Genomic DNA, 20,281 nt, shown 5'->3' with positions numbered 1-20,281 from the left:
TGAAATGTTTTCCTGTGGCATTTCTGGCTTGATCAATGGCTTTCAAAACTGAGTGAAAGAAGAGAATATCAAACAGAAAATATTCTTCAGTAGGTATCGCTTGTGTAGATAGAAAAGCTACATTTGTGGGATAACTTCCCTTTGAATATTAAATCTCCATTAGCTGATGACCTGTTACCATATAGATTAGCATTGTCTGCATGTGAAAAGGGATACAAAAAAACATCATATTGGGTTGGTTCTTTTTATTTTATACATCCTCTCTAACATGTTTGTTTTTTATTTGTTTTTGTTTTATTTTATTCTCTAAATTGCAGATACCTAAAAGTGTGGGCGTGGCACAGGAATGGCAGGGCAAGCTCCATCGGAGAAAACCATCTACGTTTTTAAACGTCTTTAGGCAGTGATACTGCAAAAAGGGGGTCAGGTTGTGAGCGATTCAGTCTAACTTCACACTGAAGTCCGCTAAGTGCTGCTTCTGAGTCTGTTGCCAAACGGACCAGAACGAATTCAGCAGCCATCTCTCTGCTTGTTATGTCAGCGTAGCTTGCTTCTTGATGTACTAACTTGGCCTCCATTTTTGTGCGCAGAAATTGCTAGCTCACCCTCAAACCCCTCCCTCCCCCATTTCCCACAACCCCCCACTCCAAGCACAGCCAACTGTGGTCAGATTTAGGACTGGACCAGGTGGGTGAGCTGTGGGAGATGAAACTGCAGCCATAGCTTCAGCTTTTGCGAGCTTCATAGTCTCATTTGTGTATCTGGCAAAGAGCTCCGATCTCATGATCATGTGATGTACCTGTCCCTATGGACATGGGGAATGGCATCCAGTAGTGGATGGTCACAGGACAAATGCAGCACCACAGTTATGGTGGCTTGTCAATGGGGACAAAATCCAAGTCTTTTTTAACTTTACATTTCATAAGCATGTAATGGTGATTCCAACCCTAAAGCTGTTTACATGGTCTAACACCAAGAATATAATACAATTATGCTTTAAATGTATCATTGGTGCCAGTATTTCTGGCATTTGCTTACTTCTTATTTGTGCATCTGTTAGATTGAGGAAGCCAAGTCACATTGGCTAAGCACCAGTACTGCACTTTCACCCTGCAGCATTCTCATTGGTCGCAGCTCCTGCCACTGGCCACGCCTAAACCCCACCTCCAGGCTGCTGCCATTGGCTCCTGTGAGTGCTGTGCAGCTAGACCCTCTAGCCAATGACATTGTCTCCAAGCAGTCCATGCTTCTCTTTGCCTCTGCCAGTCCTGAATGGGGGCGTGTCCTCTCGGTTAATGCTTTGTCTGTACATTGTCCTAACCAATTTGCTACTGTTGTGTCTTGTGCCTGTGATTTCATTTTCCTGTCTTCATTTTATTATTTGTTTTTTTTTTTTTACGTTGCCTCTAGCATGATCACTTGTTTCAGTGTTGAACTTTCTTCAAGCTCAGCTCTCCTGGCACCGTGACACTTTCGACAGTGGACACCAAAAGGTTATGGATCCCAAGACCTTAAAATCTGGTATATATATATATATGTATAAATATTAAAATAAAATTTTATATATATATATATGTCTATATAAAAATCACTGGCAAGTTATTTGAGCAGCGTTCCACAAAAGACTGCTGATGTGTTCTCTGGATTTAGTCTTTGGGATACAATGTAAAACTCTCCTTTTCAATGTAGTAAAAAACACAGTGAATCATAAAGTCCCAACATCATCGCAAATTACTGCGGTAGCTTCCTGTCTTTCTAGGTTTCCTGTGCATGTGTTTCACCTCCAGTTTTCCAAGGATATGGAAAAGCCAAACAGGTTCTTACTGAATTGTTTGCGCTGATAATTTGAGTAGATGTCATTTTGTCTGTGAAGAGTCTAATTAAGAACATAAGGTTGTTTTTTTATTATTATCGTCAAGGAGAAAGCTGTTTTGTGTGGAACCAGACAGTACATTATTGTCAATCCACATAATCCACGTTCTTTTCCTTATTTAAGGCACATAATGATTTTAATAATTTTTATAATTTTAACTTCTGGGTCAAAGAGAGTTAAGCCATTTTAGCTGAATATATTTGTACCACTGTTTGCCAGTTCCACTTAATAATAAATCAGTTTCAACTGGGTAAGAGCTTAATTCTAACAGATAAAACAGTGTTCAATGGATAGCTAGACTGTTTGAAGAAAACAGCAATGACTTGAATGTCTGGGACAGATATGTGATAGGATACTTTTTACTCATTTTCTCTCTATTTAAGGACTGGACTTTTACAGTAGCATTAACAGTGAGTCAGCTGTCAAAAAATGTATCGGCATAAAATAGATTTGAAATGCTCATTATTGGAAACAGTGACAGTATATCAAGATGAAGGCTAACATAGCTGTAACTGTCCATTTTTATTTTATTTATTTTTTTTTACACGGAAGGCAGAAGTAAACCAATGCAACACCTCCTGTCCAGCTGAACACAGCAGGCCTCACCACCCTCCATACCCTCTAGAGGGTGCTATTGAAACTCTGCTGGTCCAGTTTATTTGTTCAAATTGGAAATACTGAAGTTTTCAATATACAAAATAGAATTATAAACAAAATAATGCAGTTTTGTTAAGTTGTAGAAATTTGCTTTGCTACGTAGGATCCTTGGTTTTGTTCTGTTTGTGAAGTCTGCCAAATGCACTTTTCCATTACATTTGGGACGCTTGTTTCTGAGCACTGAAAACATTACATTGTATTAACTGTGCCAAATAAAACATCTGGGAGCATCAGCCTTCTGTTGCCTCAATTGCTGTTCACTGTTTATTTTGTACACCTGCAATGGCTTGAAAACCTGCTATTAGATATAAATGCAGATCCATTGTGTGTTTCATGTGCAAAGTGAATGAAAACCGAGCTTCCCAGCGAAATAGCTGCCCAATCAAGGTCCAGTCAGTTAATACAGACGCTTCTCTACTTACGAACTTTCAGACATACGAACGAAGAGGACTGTAAGTCCAAATTATGTTCATTGGGCTCCCGTTTCCGGGCCACATCATCAATTCTTTTTTTCTGAGGACCAATTCCGCCTAGTACGACTTCTGGCCGCTACTCCCACCGCACAGCAATGTAGCGTGAGTTCTCCCGGGATCATACTTCTTTGTACTTCCATATACCCTTGAAATGATGTTGAATAATGACTTATGAACATTTCGAGTTATGAATGGCTTATCTCGTTCATAAGTAGAGGAGCATCTGTAGTCTTTTAGGGCTGTATTTGTCACATTTAAAGTCAATCACTGGACAATGATGATGTGAATTAGTGGGCAATGACACACGTCAGAGTGGCACATATCACAGCTAATAAAAAGAGCAAAACATTTCTTCTTGGATGGAGAAAAATATCCTTCGCTTTTATTTCTTTGCACGTTTTTCTGTTTTTGATCTGAATTGATCAACAATATATAAAAAGCTGAATTTACATTTTGATGTCTGCCCACACTTTGGTAAGTTAAATTCTGATGGCACTTGTGTCCTCAGCAAATATAGTTGGTTTTTAACTTTATTGTATTCCCTAGACTCTGGGAAATACATAGGCTGAGAAACACCCAGTGGCAACTGGAGATCTTCAACTGGAGGGGGGCGAGGCAGACAGGGGCCAGTTTTTCTGATAGGGGGGCAGATCCAAAATCCCACCCAGCATATTTTATCATCGTGGACTCGCAGAGGTGGGGCGGGGTGGCCTCCCTTATTCTGCAACCTTAGTGAAGATTGATAGCTTGATGGAGAAGAGCATGTCTCTCCAGTTAGCTACGGCATAATGGAGAAGAGCATGTCTCTCTAGTTAGCTACGGCATAATGGAGAAGAGCATGTCTCTCCAGTTAGCTACGGCATAATGGAGAAGAGCATGTCTCTCCAGTTGGCTACAGTAGGGCATAACGGTGTGGCGAAGAAAAGCCATGAGATTCTGAAAAAGCTGATTAATGCCATTTAATTCTTGGGTCATCAAAGCATTTCTAGAGCTCAATTTAGAATTTCTTGGCAACGCTAAATTAATTTGTGCGCATAATTTAATTCATCGTGATCAATGAAAAAATAAAACTTAATTCAGAGGTGCATATATACCACTGGAGCATCTGACAGAGTTCTGTTATGTCACAGAACATTTTGGTCACAGTGCAATAACAGAATCCATAAAATATAAATAAGTAGTGTATAAACCGTACATCTCACAACAAAGATTATTAATGTAAAAACACATTTATTAAGATTCACATTTCCAGGAGATCCATCCACTACTTCTAGAAATTGTATAGGTTGGTGAGCATGGGACGACTTCAGATTAGATGGACGGACCAAGTGACAAAGTTGTTTGTGGAACACAATGCTGCCATTCTGAGAGCCCTGAATACCATGATGGTTCCTCATTCTTGCTGTAAACCTAAAGTAGATGTTTTCTAGAGCAAAGCTTCAGCGTGTTCCCCAAACAGACAGCATCGACCCTTAGCTCCCAAACAGACAGCATCTACCCTTAGCTCCCAAACAGACAGCATCTACCCTTAGCTCCCAAACAGACAGCATCTACCCTTAGCTCCCAAACAGACAGCATCTACCCTTAGCTCCCAAACAGACAGCATCTACCCTTAGCTCCCAAACAGACAGCGTTTACCCTTAGCTCCCAAACAGACAGCGTTTACCCTTAGCTCCCAAACAGACAGCGTTTACCCTGCCATTCCTGAGCTGTAGTCACATCCACTCAAGGATTGCTTCCTCTTAAGGAGAAACTGAAAGAGACATATACTTTCATGTATCCATCATCTTCCAAGATGTAAAATGAGTTTTAATGACCGATCATCATCATTCAGAAAAAACTAACACCATATTCATGGAAAAATAAAATTACATCCCATAATTTAAAAGAAAGTCTTTTAGTACACAGGTGACCATTTTGAGATCAATATATGAAAGATTTTCGATAACAGTATCTAAACACAAAAGGCATAAGATTGGCTGAACATCCGTTGGCAATCAGTCCAAATAATATTTATTCTCTAGTTCCAAACCCAGCTCAATTATCGCAAACCTTAAGGAATTTCTTTAAAAATATTGCATTAGAAAATCAATGTTTGCACAATGGTTTCAGTAACCATTGCAACACTGCTGTTGGGAATGAATAATTTCATATTAGGGGTACAGATAATTATCCTATCACTGGACCAAACTATGGATCACCCAGATAATTTATAGTAGTAGGACCTGCCAGGAAGTGTCACCTGTGTTAGCCCTTAACTTTTACTTGATAAATCTGGCAAAAGCTACAAATGGTGTTTTTTACTTTTCAGAATCTGAAAATTGGGTGTTTTGAATGTTCCCTTTTTAATGGCTAAGCAGCAAAATGTAAAATTAACTGAACTTCACTAAAACCACAATGAAATCAGATATTGTAGTGCTGCGGTGGGCGAGTGATATTGGCTTTATGAAGATGAATGAAAAATGACTGTTAGAATTGAAAAAGATATTATCAGGTTAATTTCTTGTATAGATGTGGTTGCATATAAATGCCCCAGCATTGTTCACATTCTAAATTTATATTTTAAGAAAAATAATGTCAGGGGATCCCAGAGTCTGCACTACTAGTTTTAATTAGGTCAGAAATAATGTCTAGTGAAGTTCTTCATTTTTCACTCAGGTCATCAGGTGTGGAAAATCGGCATCCTTCCAAATCGGCATCCAAATGTAAATGCATGTCATTACTCTAGGTCCAGTTTTTTCTCTGTCCAACCTGCAGATTCCTCCTGGCCAACATTTTCAAACAAGACACCTTTTTGGTAGCAAGTATTAGGCCCATTTGTCTTTTCAGCCAACTGCTCTACTTGTAGTACTCCAGTTTGCTTGTGATTGTTTTGCAGCCCTTAGAGGAGAATACCCTCTCCTCTTTTGGGCTGTACACCATGTCTTTGGCGACTTTATCTGCAATGTCTTCGTCTGGTTCCATGTTCTGAATGGCCATCTCTGCCAGGGCACACATGCGGACATGTCTGTATTCCAGAGGTAGGAATGGGATGAAGAAATCAATCAGGTTTTTATCAATCAGGCTGCTGTGCCAGAAGCCACCTGGAGAGACATACAGAAAAAGATTGTGCCATGAGAGGTGATGGCAAACAATACGAAGGACCAGCATGTCCACTGCCACGTGGCGAGTCTCCTGAGCTGAAAGCTTGCGAATGTGAAGGGGTTACTGTAGTCTCAAAAAACTGTTTAATAATTACAATTTTAAATGATTATTAAACTATAAATATAATTTTATTATAATTATTAAAATATTTCCTGACCATTGGTAATTATATATTAATTTAATTATTACAGAATGAGTAACAGCATCTCCTGCATCTTTGTGTTATTTTATATCCAGTTCTGATGCTATTATATATGACCACTTGTTCGCTGTTAACTTCCTGAAGTTTCCCTATGCTTGGAGTCTGCTGTTCCAGTCTTTATATTTTCATTTGGGCATTCCTGACTTCTCTCTCAGCTGTTCTTATTAATTTGTGTTTGTGATTTCTCTGTGTGCACGTGGCCCTGCAGTCTCATGTCCTTTTCCTGGGACTGGCCGGGCATTTTACCAATGCTAATTAAGAACAACTAGCGTGCCCTTAGGACAAATGGATTTATCATTATAAGAACACATAATAAGAACATTTTTGGTGGCTGAATCCATGGTCAGGCCATTTACCCAGTGACCTGGGAGGTGGGGGGGCACAGAAGCGTAACCTGCTAAGTCACCCCCCAATAATAAGAAGACACAATAAGAAACATACTTTAAAAAAAAAAAAAACGAAAAGGACGCTAAGGGTAAAAGATAAAGTAACATACTGTTCTTGTTGTTGAACACCTCAAGAGACATTGCTGATTCTAGGTCTGACAGCTGAATTTCTTCCCGATCTTTTCCATTTTTCCAGAAATCCAGGACCACCTGCGTAATGCTTTCTCCACCTGCATTACTGTACAAATGATAAGAAACCACCTATGCTGATTTTCACTGGACCCAGCAAATTAACTCTTAAATCAAAAATGCAAATAATGCCAAACCTCAAAAACAAGCACGATGACGCAAAAGGAACAGCACAAAATTTGAATTCATACATACCAGGGGAATCAAACAACAGCAAAAGGATGAGGCAGACAAACAAAAGAATTCTACTTAAGTTACTCACCTAAGAAAAATGAACATAGCTTGTCTATAGGACACACCACCCAGGTTGTCATAGTAATCCAGGAATGGCTTAATGCTGTCAATAAGTCCAGTGTGCATCTTGTCCATTTCATCAAATATAAACAAAGAGCGAGCACAGCTGGACACATTCCCCTTGATCCACTGCTGCAGCTGGGTCTACGGAACCACCATAGGAAAGCAGGAGAAATGCATGTCAGTGAAAGCCAGGAGAGTCAGGATGGACACGTGCACTACAATAATGTGAAACGTGGAAGTTATCATAGCTCGATTGGTACATAAATAAGGAATTCAGCAGGGGTTATGTGTAATATCTGCCAGTATTACCCTCCAGTTCTTACTTTGTAGGTGTCAATTTCACTTGAATGTGGAAAGTTAACAGTGGCCACGAACTGGTGCACAAATCTGCTGGACATTCCTTTTTTGTAGATACTGGAGGCTATGAGTTGGCTGACGAAGTTCTTCCCAGTTCCCGTCCATCCATGGAGTGAAAGGACAAGAGGCTTTTTGGGATTCTTGTTGTTTACAAAGCCGGTAACTGCCTTCAGTAAAACCTTTGACGCTATGTGCTGCCCGAAGAGCTTCTGTTCAAGGTCGACTTGGAGCCCTGTGAGAGTTTTGAAATTTTCAATCAATGACCGATTTCAATAAAGAACTATCAATCACCCGTTAAAGGTGACACAAAGAATAAAATGTGCATTCAGCCAATGTGGCCATAACATTTATAAGATATAATATATGAGGCAGTATTAATATGAGTGAATAAATACATATATGACGACCTACAGAAAGTCACCCACAGCTAACTTTTCAAGGAGGACAAAGACGGGTTAGTGGGACAAATAAAACAGCAAGTTATCTGTTCTCTAATTTAAATTACCGACTGGTGATTATACCCACCCGTTGAATTGAAACCAAACCATTGGTCACTGCACGATTCTTGAAAATAATTATATATTGTCTTCCCTAAAAGTGCACTAGCACCCAAAACAACCGACACTGTAAATGGTTCAAATGCATTTACATTAACGAAAACGGCCGGTAGTAAAAACCATGCAATGAATGTCTTTTGCATTTTTATGGCTTACAATACATGTTTTAAAATAAATTAATCGGAATACGCCGTGCATAGACAAAAAACAGCTACGGAAGCGGGGAGCCAACTGGTCACTTCCGTGTTCTCGCTAATGACGCACCGACTGTCGCACCAGAAGTCGTCATTAATGCGACGGACCAGCCTCGCGACACTGGGACTTGTCGTTACACATAATATTTAGTCCTGCATTAGGGACACGAATGATCCTGTAACTTGCGGCAACACGTCTTATATGGAAGACGCGCAGACTAATAATCATGCAGGGAAATAAACGACTCCGATGGAACAACATATGACGAAAAATAACGAACTGATGTTGTGTACATTTGCTTGGAGACTTATTATACCAAAACAAACTACAGACAGTTTTGTATAGGAGATGAAGATTAGATCTGGTTGTATTTAGAAATGCCATACCTGTTCTGTTAAATGAGATCCATTCCGGTCTACAGCACTCTTGGAAATAGTAAAACACATTCTGGTAACTGGCCAGGAGGCCCGTGAGAGCCGCTGCCATCCCCACGGCGATGCCCGTACTAATAGGCTCGATGGCCGCGGTTAAAATTAGATTAGAGAGGACCCAGGTAAAAAAGACGAGTCTTGTCCGAGACTGCATTCCACTTTGGACGTTATTCTTACTTTACTCAGAACTGAAATATTTAAACAGAAGACCGAATAATCTGGTTCAGTAATTAAAAAATACTTTACACTGTTGTATTCAGTTTAGTATCCTGCGCGGTCAAAACCATTCGATTCATTCGGGCAATTCACGTTACACTTGATAACGTATCCTTGTATAAAACATACTTGACGTTTGCTACGATGCAGCGTGCTGGATTCGGCGAGTGAATATGACGTCACTCCGGCCACGATTACCAGTGAAAGGTTGTGCGTCTTATGTGTGTTTTCTGGCATCATCGGGCCGAAGTTCAGAAATAGATTTTGGGCAACATATGTTCAGAAAAATTAAAGGAACACGTAGGAAACACATCATATATCAATGCGGAAAAAAATCATGCTGGATATCTATACTGATGTAGGCTGGGTAATGTGTTAGGAACGAAAGGATGCCACATCATTTGATAGAAGTGAAATTATCAACCTACAGATGGCTGAATTCAAAGACATCCCGAAGATCAAAGTGAAAAATGATGCGGCAGGCTAGTCCATTTTGCCAAATTTCATTACAGTAACTCAGTGGTTTGTATGGCCCCCACATGGTTGTATGCATGCCTGACAATGTCGGGGAATGGTCCTAATGAGACCACGGATAGTGTCCTGGGGGATCTCCTCCCAGATCTGGACCAGGGTATCACAGCTTCTGGACAGTCTGAGGTGCAACCTGGTGACGTCGAATGGACTGAAACATAATGTCCCAGAGGTGTTCTATTGGATTTAGGTCAAGCGAGTGTGGGGGTCAGTCAATTCCTTCATCCTCCAGGAACTGCCTGCATACTCTCGCCACATGAGGCCGGGCATTGTCATGTACCAGGAGTAACCCAGGACCAACTGCATCAGCATAGGGTCTGACAATGGGTTCAAGGATTTCATCCTGATACCTAATGGCAGTCAAGGTGCTGTTGTCTAGCCTGTAGAGGTGTGTGCGTCCCTCCATGGATATGCCTCCACAGTCCATCACTGACCCACCACCAAACTGGTCATGCTGAGCAATGCTGCAGGCAGCATAACGTTCTCCATGGCTTCTCCAGACCCTTTCACATCTGTCACATGTGCTCAGGGTGAACCTGCTCTCATCTGTGAAAAGCACAGGGTGCCAGTGGCAGACCTGCAAATTCTGGTATTCTATGGCAAATGCCAATCGAGCTCCATGGTGCTGGGCAGTGAGCACAGGGCCCACTAGAGGACGTTGGGCTCTCAAGCCACCCTCATGAAGTCTGTCTCTGACCAAACAACCAGAAACATTCACACCAGTGGCCTGCTGGAGGTCATTTTGTAGGGCTCCAGCAGTGTTCGTCCTGTTCCTCCTTGCACAAAGGAGCAGATACTGGTCCTGCTGATGGGTTAAGGGTTCTGGCTGTATGATTGGCAATACGACTTGTTAGCTGTACTGTACATAAGGGGTTTAGAGTGAGTGGTGAGATTTTGGTGTCTTTTGCTGACTTTTGGTCTGTGGATTGATGTCAGATCATTTCCCGGTGTGATGGTGCTGAATATGAAGTTAAACGCCGTATTATATTATATGATGACAGAATAGAAGAAAAATTTCAGCAAAATGAATTCAACAAAGTGTCAAAAATATCTTTCAACTTAATCAGTCCCTTCTTGCGACTGAAAGCAACTGAATTTGCACAGACGAGCATTGTCGAGAAGAAAAGCATTGCTGTAGCGTTTTAATGAAAAAGTTACTGTCACATTTATGTCAAATTACAGGAGGTTGTGAATATCTTCAGGTTTGATTGTAAAATGGCATAATAAAAAACTAATTAGAGTTTTTTTTTAGTCAGCTTAGCACAATTTACAGCGAGCAGTTGCTTCTGCTGCACTGGAGTCTGAAACCTGAGTGTTTCTCTTTTTAATGGATAAGTATAGTCAATTGTAGCACAAACTGAATTTCACTAAAATCACTAAGAAATCTGATACCATACTGCTCTGGTGGAGTGATATTGGCTTCAGAAAGATAAATGAAAAATGACTAAGAAATATTATCTGTGTAAAAGATCATGTTAATTTCTTGCATAAAATGTGAGTGCAGATAAATGTCTCAGCACCACTCACATTGTTTAGTTTATATTTTAAGAAAAATATAAGAAAAAAAATATTCAATTAATTTTTTCATAGTGCCTTTTTATATAGGCACTTTACATGTTACATGATATGTTGTGATACATTAAACATCATTAGAGAGATGTAGTAACACAGAACGGGAAAAAGGAAGGAAAGAAATTAAAGAAAGCCAGACAACAATGGAGGAGAGGAACCAAAAACTCCCAAGGAGAAAAAAAAAATATTAGGGGTCCAAGGTCAACTGGCCTCTCTATTTGTCACACAGATCTTCAGATGTGGCAAATCTGCATCATTCAAGTGAGAAGCCAAATGTAAACGCATATCATTACTCTTGTCTTTTTGTCTTTTCAGCCAACTGCTCTACTTGTAGTAAACCAGCTTGCTTGCAATGGTTTTGCAGCCCTTAGAGGAGAATACCCTCTCCTCTTCTGGGCTGTACACCATGTCTTTGGCAACTTTATCTGCAATGTCTTCGTCTGGTTCCATGTTCTGAATGGCCATCTCTGCCAGGGCACACATGCGGACGTGTCTGTATTCCAGAGGTAGGAATGGGATGAAGAAATCAATCAGGTAATTATCAATCAGGCTGCTGTGCCACATGCCACCTGGAGAGACATACAGAAACAGATTGCACCATGAGAGGTGATGGCAAACAATACCAAGGACCAGCATGTCCACTGCCACGTGCCGAGTGCTGTTTAGGATACGCTTCAGGGTAACTGAGCAGTTCCATTTTTGTTTCATCAGACCATTGGATTTTGGTTCCAGTCAAAGTTAATAGTCTTTCACTAACACTCCAGGTGTTTACGTTTGTGGTTAACTGACAAAAAAAAAACTTTTTTTTCTGGCATACCATCCAAAGACTACGTTAGAATGAATGTGGTGCTTGATGGTTTTTTCGGAACTTGTTTTTCTAATTTTATTTCAAAGAAAGGTTGGATTTTTCTATTTTTTTTTTCAGTGTGAGATGAAACTACTTCACTAAAAGGTAGATTTTTTTCTAACCATTTTTACAAATTTTTACAAGGGGTGCCAATAATTGTGGAGGGGGCTGTAAATATTAGTGACACATAATAAGACCTTTACTATCTTGGACATGCCACACACTTTTGTCTTGCGACCAGCCTCACTCACACATTGTCTCTGTGACCGTGGAATCTTGCGTTTCTTGCTGCCAGAGCGTATGCAGTAATAACTTTGTACATAGAAGGTTTGTATATCATAGGAAAAGGTCTAGACAGGAAATGACAATTTGACATGCGGGGTGTACAGTACTGTTTGTTAAGAAACAAAGTCCCCCTCAGATTTAATGGCGGCGACACCCTTGGTGAAGGGGTTACCGTAGTCTCAAAAAACTGTTTAATACTTACTATTTTAAATAATTATACTATAAATATAATTTTAGAATTATTAAAATATTTTGCGATCATTAATACTTAGCAAATAATAATTATTACAGAATAAGTAACAGCATCCCATGCATCTTTCTGTTATTTTATATCTACTACTGATGCTACTAAATATAACCGCTCTTTGGCTGGTCACGCATAAGAAAAGATTTTCTTTTGGTCTTTCCTGATTTCTCTCTCAACTTTTTAAATTAATTTATATTTGTGATTTCTGTGTATGCACACGAACCCTGGAGGGGCTCCGGTTCTTTTATTGGAATTGGCAGGGTATTGATCTATGTTAATTATGAACAATGAGCATGTCCTTTCAATTTACGAGGAGAATGGGATTCATCATTATTAAAACACATTTACGAACAATTCTGGTGCCTGAATGCAGGGTCAGGCCTGGGCGAGGCTGGGGGGGTTAGTGTCCAACAGAGATGTGATTATGGACTTGAAACAGCAAACTTCTAATCATACACCTAGAAGCTTAACCTGCTGAGCCACACACTGCTCCCCCCCCCCAAAAAAAAATAAATAATGACACAATAACAATAAGAAAAACACAAAAGAAAAAAAAAAAAAACGAAAAGGACACTAAGAGTAAAAGACAAAGTAACATACTGTACTTGTTGTTGAACACCTCAAGAGGCACATTTTCTTCTAGGTCTGACAGCTGAATTTCTTCCCGTTCTTTTCCATTTTTCCAAAATTCAAAGGCAACCTGCTGAATTCTCTCTCCACCTGCATGACTGTAATAATGATAAGAAACCAATCATACTGATTTTCACTGAACCCAGCAACTGAACTCTTAAATAAAAAATGCACATGAAAATGCCAAACCTCAAAAACAAACACAAGGGGGAGGTCACATGGCTCCAGTGCAGGATGGCGTGTTGAGTAAGATGCTCCTCGCAACTTAACATAAAACTTACTCTAAAAACCCTAACTTTAAAACTGTTCAGTGAGATCATGTTTACTGCACCAGTAAGTACACAGTGTGAAATTTCGACAAGAAAACGCAAAACTGCGAAACTGCTAACTGTTGAAACAGGTTCTGCTAACATGGCAGATCTGACAAGTGTTTTGACTGAGCTCAAAGCACTTTGTACAGAGTTCAGCTCTAAGCTGGATGGCACAAAAGTGACGCGTCCAGTTCCATGAAATCTCTGCAGAATAGTTTGTCTGTAGTTAAACAAGCTGTCGAATAAAATGAGAAACAAATCAGTGAAACAGAAAGTCGTATCACATAGCTGGAAACCGAACTTAAAAACACGGTGTCCACTTTAGTGTCAGTGACTAAACAGGTCAAGCCAAGATGGACAACCTGGACAACCATGCGAGGAGAAAGAATCGCCAACTCTTTGGGCTCAAAGAGAGTCAAGGGTTCACGTCCACTTTTGGACTTTGTAAACACCATGCTTCCACAGTGACTCAGAATGTCATCCGATGTATCGTTCATCCCACACTAGTTCCAATAAAGCCAAACCAGCATAGAGCTGTGCTCATCAGATTTTTTAAGTTTTAGGAGAGGGAATCAGTCTTTCGCTTCATTAGGAATCGTAAAATCTTCCATGAGGGGGCAAGGTTATATCTTACCGAAGATTTCTCATCGAAAACTCTTTGACAGCGGCACAAATTCAACATTGTGAGAAAGCTCTTCATGGACAGAGGTATCTACCGCGGCTTTCATCCTCAACCTTGTAAACTGAGGATCGTCCATGAGGGAAGGATTCATCTCTATTCCTCCCCTAAGGAAGAAGATGAGTTCTACAGCAGCACTTATTCGAATGCTGGATGAATGGAGTGGGCAGATTTCAGACTGACAACTTGTTATGAATTACACTGGTTCCTTTAATGCTGAGTCTATTGAAAGCCTAATACTGTATTTTTTGTTTTATCTATCTTTTGACAGTGGCTGAAATCAAGACTGGTCTCTTTTTTTGTATAATAACTAGAATAGGAAGAAAGTATGTGTGCTGTTCAAGTGTTACAGTTGCTCAATACTGACAAACGTGTATAACCCTAGACTATATTCATAGATTGTTGCACGCGAGATCACGCTGTCGCTGAGATCCATGCCTCTAATTGGTTGGCCATGTTGTTTGGGGACAAGGCCTTTACCTGTGGGCTGCGGGGAGGGTTTGGTGACTTTGGTTTGTTTGTTTATTTTTTTTCCTTAATGGTAGCTGTTATAATTGTTTGCGTAACTTAATATGGCAAGTTCACTTAATGTGGTTACATAGAATGTAAAGGGGGTATGCCATCCGATAAAATGGAAAAGGGTCCTTTATTTTTAAAGAAAGAAATAACGAACCAATTTAGCAATCTTGTCACGCCCAGCTCGGCCGATCCTCATGTGTACCACGCCCCCTCATCATCCACGTGTGCTTTCCGATTGTGCCCAGCTGTTCCCTGTTATTTCGATTTGTCTCTTGTATATCAGTCCACGTCTTGCCCTGTCTGATGTCGGTCATTGTTGTAATGTGCGCCGCTGCTCCTTTGTCTCTCCAAGTAAACCCTATTATCCCGCTATCCTGCCTACCCGCCTCGTCCTTCCTAGCTGCCTGCCTGCCGGTCCTCCCGTGGATCCTGACAGAATGACCGACCCACAAACCAACATGCCCGCAGCAGACCGAGAGCCAGTATCTTGGTCTGCTACAAGAGGTAATATATTGGCTCAAACAGCCCAAGGTCCAGGCGGACCTGGTGGTGCTGGAGGTGGCTAGTAAGTGCGGCGACCTTCTGGTGCGGATGTCCCCGGCCGGAGACGCGTACCTCTTAGGGGAGGTGCGCGAGAATCTCCAGAGGCCGCTGCAGTGGATAGCTGAGCGGAGAGACCAGATAGTCGTCAGTGTTTCGCGGAGGCTGCTGTACCGCCTCCCAACCTGGAGGACATGGCATAGCCTCTCTCCACCACTGCAGGCTGGAGAAAGAGGAGGAGGAGGAGACTGATGGAGAGGCCAGCTGAAACCCTGACAATCCTCCTGGGCGCCTGCTCTCTCTCCACCGCTGGCAGCGTATCACTTTAGGATGGTGCAGCTGGCGAATAGGGGGGCTAGAGCCGTTTGTGACGCTATTTCCCACATCCCCAGGACTCTAAAAGGGGCAGCGCCCGCTTTTACGGCGCCAACCCTAGCAGCGCCCCACGATGTCCTGCCGGCGCTTGATCTGCCTGTTCTGTCACCACCTGAACTGCCTGTCCTGCCCGTGTCTGAACTGCCTAGCAAGGCACTGGCCCCTGCGGCACCCCCGGCCAGCCCAGAGGTGGCGGTGCCTGCTCTGCCTGAGACACCTGCCAAGGCCCCGCCTCCAGCTACTGCTCCGCTCCGCCCTCTGCACCGCCCGAGGCGCCGCATCCGCCCCCTGTACCGCCCGAGGCGCCGCCTCCGCCCCCTGTACCGCCCGAGGCGCCGCCTCCGCCCCCTGTACCGCCCGAGGCGCCACCTCCGCCTGCAGTACCGCCCGAGGCGCCGCCTCCGCCTGCAGTACCGCCCGAGGTGCTGCCTCCGCCTGCAGTACCGCCCGAGGTGCTGTCTCCTGCTTCTCCCCAAGCTCATGCTGCACCGCTTGCAGCTCCGCCCGCACCCGAAATCCCACCTCCGGCTGCTGCTATGCCCGAGGCCCCTCTGCCTCCGCCCGCGGCCCCTCTGCCCATGCGCCCCATGCCCCAGTCCCTGACCCGGCTCCAGTCTCCATAACACCGGTCCCAATTTCTGAGGAGGTCCCAGACAGTCTGACCACCGCTCCATCCTCCTTGGAGGTGGAGGAGCTCGAATGGGACCCCTCGGGGACCTCCCTCATGTATCCTATGCCCTTGCCCTGGCATGGTTGTTCCCGGCATAAACCCCTTCTTTCTGTGTCCTGAAAGGGGAAAGGACACAGGCGCAGGGCCAGGGTCCCACCTGCCCTGCCCCTTTTGGCTGGGGCTCGGGGGGCGCCTGCATGTCCTGTGGCTCCAGTTCGATGGTCGCCTGTGGGTCCCCCTCAGACACCTCATCGCCCAGCCTCCCTCCCGCCTCCGGCGCCTCGTCGGCCGCCTGCGCAGTTCCCCCCATTTCGGCACGTCGGTCCCCTCCAACTCCCTCCTCATTCCTGTCCCTCGGACCCTCTGAGGTCCCCTCCTGCTCCGGCCTCCCGGTCGCCTACGGCTCCTCCGGCTGCTGCCCATCGCCCGCTGTGGCTCCCTCGAGCTCCCCTTTTTCCCCCAGCCTTTCCTGTCTGGTTTTTCTTGCCCGCTCCTGGCCCCTCTATGTCTCCCTTCCTTATTTGCCTGTCTGCGTTCCCTGATCTGTCTCAGGTCCTGTCCTGGCTTCTGCCATTGTGCTTATTTTGTCCCTCCGTTCTGTTCCCGGTTCCCCGTTGATGGTCTGCTCCTTTGTCTCCCCAAGTAAACCCTGTTATCCTGCTATCCTGCCTACCCGCCTCCTCCTTCCACGCTGCCTGCCTGCTGGTCCTCCCGTGGATCCTGACAGAATGACCGACCCGCAAACCAACATTCCGCAGCAGACCGAGAGCCAGTATCTCGGTCTGCTGCAAAAAGTAATATATTAGCTCAAACAACCTGAGGTCCAGGAGGACCCGGTGGCGCTGGAGGTGGCCAGTAAGTGTGGCGACCTTCTGGCGCGGATGTCCCCAGGTGGAGACGCATACCTCTTAGCGGAGGTGCGTGAGAATCTCCGGAGGCTGCTGCAGCGGATAGCCGAGCGGAGAGACCGGATAGTCGCTCCGTGTTTCATATCGACCAATCTCATTGCTTTCAGTTGATTTTAAAATCTTAGCTAAATTAATCACAAGGTGATTGGAAAAATGTTTTACCTTTCCTGCTAAATCCAGATCAGACTGGTTTTGTAAAAGATAGATACGGGTCAAACTTCTTAATATTACTGACTATTCAAATCGTAATAAACTTAAAACTTTAATAGTACCCTCGGATAGAGAGAAGGCTTTCAATACAATAGAATGGACATATTTGTTCTCCGTATTATCTAAATTTGGGTAGCACATTCATAAATTGGATTAATATATAGATATTAATATAATATATGTTATAGGACCTTGTATAGAAAGCCCAGCGCACATATGTGTATGAATGGTATCCTTTCAGAGAGGTCTGAATTGTCCAGAGGCTGTCGACAGGGATGCCCTCTGTCCCCTCTTTTATTTAGCCATGAAGCCTCTGGCAGAGGCCATATGTGCCAGTCAGGCTGTCTTGGGAGTTGATATTGTAAGTATACAAAATAAAATCTCACTATACACAGATTACATTTTACTTTGTCTTTCAGAACCAGTTTTCTGAACCTGCTGTATTAAATATTATTTAAAAATTTGGGGAAATTTCTGGATATAGAATCGATTTCAAAGTCAACTGCTTCTCTTGTGGGTTCACCACTCTCTCTCCTTTTGATTGGGCGCAGAAAGGCTTTAAGTATCTAGGGGTAAATGTATCCCTCAATACTGAAGATTTTCTAGATTTTCATAAGGTCATAGAGGACATTGTTAGATGGAATCTGTTGCCTCTTTCTCTCCTTGGTAGGATAAATTCAATTAAAACTAATATTCTACCAAAATAGAATGATCCATTTCAGTCTTAACTGTCGCAAATTCAGCATTCTATTACAATACACCGAGGGCACAACTCGGGATTTATTATAGAGGAGACCGGGGAGACCACTAACGAGGCTGAGACGTCAATGACAGTACTGGGGGAATATATTCTGACGCGGACTTAAATATACAGGACTAATGAAACAACTCGAAACAGCTGACGACACCGGGATTCCACACGAGGTTAACGAGGGGGCGTGGCACACAGGAGGATCGGGCTAGCAGGGTGTGACACATTCATACCAGAGGAATCAAACAACAGCAGACAAACAAAAGAATTCTACTTAAGTTACTCACCTAAGAAAAATGAAAATAGCTTGTCTATAGGACACACCACCCAGGTTGTCATAGTAATCCAGGAATGGCTTAATGCTGTCAATAAGTCCAGTGGGCATCTTGTCCATTTCATCAAATATAAACATAGAGCGAGCACACTTGAACACATTCCCTTTGATCCACTGCTGCAGCTGGGTCTACGGAACCACCATAAGAAAGCAGGAGGAATGCATGTCAGTGAAAGCCAGGAGAGTCAGGATGGACACGCGCACTACAATAATGTGAAACCTGGAAGTTATCATAGCTCGATTGGTACTGAAATACGTAATCCAAATTCACAGTCAACTACAGCCACTGCGTCACATAAATAAGGAATTCAGCATGGGTTATGTGCAATATCTGCCAGTATTACCCTCCAGTTCTTACTTTGTAGGTGTCAATTTCACTTGAAAGTGGAAAGTTAACAGTGGCCACGAACTGGTGCACAAAGCTGCTGGACATTCCTTTTTTGTAGATACTGGAGGCTATGAGTTGGCTGACGAAGCTCTTCCCAGTTCCCACCAATCCATTGAGTGAAAGGACAAGAGGCTTTTTGGGATTCTTGTTGTTTACAAAGTCGGTAACTGCCTTCAGTAAAACCTTTGACGCTATGTGCTGCCCGAAGAGCTTCTGCTCAAGGTCGACTTGGAGCCCTGTGAGAGTTTTGAAATTTTCAATCAATGACCGATTCCAATAAAGAACTATCAATCACCCGTTAAAGGTGACATTGGGTGACAATAAGAATAAAATGTGCATTCAGCCAATGTGGCTATATCATTTTATAAGATAAGAGGTAGCATTAAGGTCAGCAAATAAATAAGTACTTAATACGCCCGCCATCTATATTTTAAATCGGCGTCTTTTTATTTTAATGAAAATAACACTGATTACTAAAACGCTTTAATTTACTATAGCAAATGTTTTCATTTAATATCACTACGTAATTATGTAGTCATACTACTAATTTGCTTGTCGAATTGTGAGCGAAAATAATGTCCGTATAATGCAGAAAAGCCGGTTATCTAAAGCCCTGCAATAACATACTGTGTTGTTGTAAAAATAAAATTAAAAAATTAAAATTAAGGTCTATTTCATTTTCCGGAGGAAAATATATGGGTCACTATAGTATATAGCGACCTACCGCAAGTCACCCATAGCTAACTTCTTAAAAGTACAAAGACGGCTTAGTGGGACAAATGAAACAGCTACGTATCTGTTCTGTAAAATATCCTGCTGGTTATTATACCCACCTGTTGAATTGAAATTAATCCACGAGTCATGGCATGTTTCTGGAAAAAAACTGTATGCAGTCTTGCTTAATTGTGCAATTTCTTCCAAAACTTTTCTCGCTGCTGTAAATGGTTCAAATGCATTAACATCAACTAACACGGCCGGTAGTAAAAACAGTGCAATTAATGTTTTTTGCATTTTTACGGCTTATAATTTATCTTTTAAAATAAAATAACCGGTATATGCCGTGCATATACAAAAAAAGAACAGCTACGGAAGTGGGGAAACTATTTGTGCTCTTTCCAGGTCTCACTAGTGACGCACCGACTGTCACACCCGGAGTCACTAATGGTGGGCGGACCGATCGAAGTAGGCCTATTGATAATATCGATAATAATGTTGATATTGATCAATACCAGTTTAATGAATGCACTCCGGGGGGTCATTTTTCCGTTCAATCATCAGAGATCAGATGCCACATCCTAGATGAGTTGATGCCAATGAGACTCATCCGGCATAAGTCGGTTTTTCAAACGCACCTGTGTTTAGTCTACCTCAGTCTACCTGTGTTTAGCACCTGTGGGTTAGTCTAGCTCAGGGGTGTCCAATCTTATCCACAAAGGGCCGGTGTGTATGCGAGTTTTCGCTGCAAATCCCTAATTAGATTACTAATTAGAGGACTGATTGGCTGTAT

At 42.6% G+C, this 20,281-nt stretch overlaps 3 protein-coding genes across 4 annotated transcripts in view; 1 reads left to right on the top strand and 2 right to left on the bottom strand.

The window, feature by feature from the left end:
* Positions 1-2,763, top strand: part of LOC125745739 (formin-binding protein 1) — a 60,048-nt gene extending 57,285 nt beyond the window's left edge. The window contains exon 20 of the mRNA XM_049018880.1: positions 318-2,763. Coding sequence (XP_048874837.1) covers positions 318-325 — 8 coding nt within the window. The 3' untranslated portion in view covers positions 326-2,763. The remainder of the gene's footprint in view (positions 1-317) is intronic.
* Positions 2,764-4,213: 1,450 nt separating this feature from the next.
* Positions 4,214-9,152, bottom strand: LOC125745745 (torsin-1A-like). 2 transcript variants are annotated; one of them, XM_049018905.1, is made up of 5 exons: positions 8,717-9,152; positions 7,545-7,810; positions 7,187-7,362; positions 6,846-6,973; positions 4,214-6,086 (listed from the first exon to the last, which is right to left on the bottom strand). In XM_049018905.1, the coding sequence occupies exons 1-5, from the start codon at positions 8,913-8,915 to the stop codon at positions 5,842-5,844; spliced, it is 1,014 nt and encodes a 337-aa protein (XP_048874862.1). In that variant the 5' UTR covers positions 8,916-9,152; the 3' UTR covers positions 4,214-5,841. The 2 variants fall into 2 exon arrangements, with proteins under 2 accessions (XP_048874862.1, XP_048874863.1); XM_049018906.1 differs by lacking the exon at positions 8,717-9,152 and adding an exon at positions 8,104-8,395.
* A 1,521-nt stretch (positions 9,153-10,673) lies between these two features.
* Positions 10,674-19,826, bottom strand: LOC125745747 (torsin-1A-like). The gene is made up of 5 exons (XM_049018907.1): positions 19,608-19,826; positions 18,745-19,010; positions 18,340-18,515; positions 13,060-13,187; positions 10,674-11,649 (listed from the first exon to the last, which is right to left on the bottom strand). Exons 1-5 carry the CDS (start codon positions 19,783-19,785, stop codon positions 11,405-11,407), a joined length of 993 nt encoding a protein of 330 aa, XP_048874864.1. The 5' UTR covers positions 19,786-19,826; the 3' UTR covers positions 10,674-11,404.
* Between the last annotated feature and the right edge of the window lie 455 nt (positions 19,827-20,281).

This window comes from Brienomyrus brachyistius, chromosome 7 (genome assembly GCF_023856365.1).
Source record: "Brienomyrus brachyistius isolate T26 chromosome 7, BBRACH_0.4, whole genome shotgun sequence".
NCBI lineage: Eukaryota > Metazoa > Chordata > Actinopteri > Osteoglossiformes > Mormyridae > Brienomyrus > Brienomyrus brachyistius.
Note: the sequence above shows the minus strand (reverse complement) of the source record. Positions and strands in the feature narration are given on the sequence as shown.

What these genes read in the sequence shown, in the direction of transcription:
- LOC125745745 (XM_049018905.1), bottom strand. Translation starts at nt 8,915, where the DNA reads ATGCAGTCTCGGACAAGACTCGTCTTTTTTACCTGGGTCCTCTCTAAT. An exon ending in GCTATGTTCATTTTTCTTAG is followed by an intron (nt 6,974 to 7,186) that starts GTGAGTAACTTA and finishes TCATTTGTACAG; the next exon opens with TAATGCAGGTGGAGAAAGCA. An exon ending in GGTGTTCAACAACAAGAACA is followed by an intron (nt 6,087 to 6,845) that starts GTATGTTACTTT and finishes ATGTCTCTCCAG; the next exon opens with GTGGCTTCTGGCACAGCAGC.
- LOC125745747 (XM_049018907.1), bottom strand. Translation starts at nt 19,785, where the DNA reads ATGCAAAAAACATTAATTGCACTGTTTTTACTACCGGCCGTGTTAGTT. An exon ending in GATTAATTTCAATTCAACAG is followed by an intron (nt 19,011 to 19,607) that starts GTGGGTATAATA and finishes AAACTCTCACAG; the next exon opens with GGCTCCAAGTCGACCTTGAG. An exon ending in GGTGTTCAACAACAAGTACA is followed by an intron (nt 11,650 to 13,059) that starts GTATGTTACTTT and finishes ATGTCTCTCCAG; the next exon opens with GTGGCATGTGGCACAGCAGC.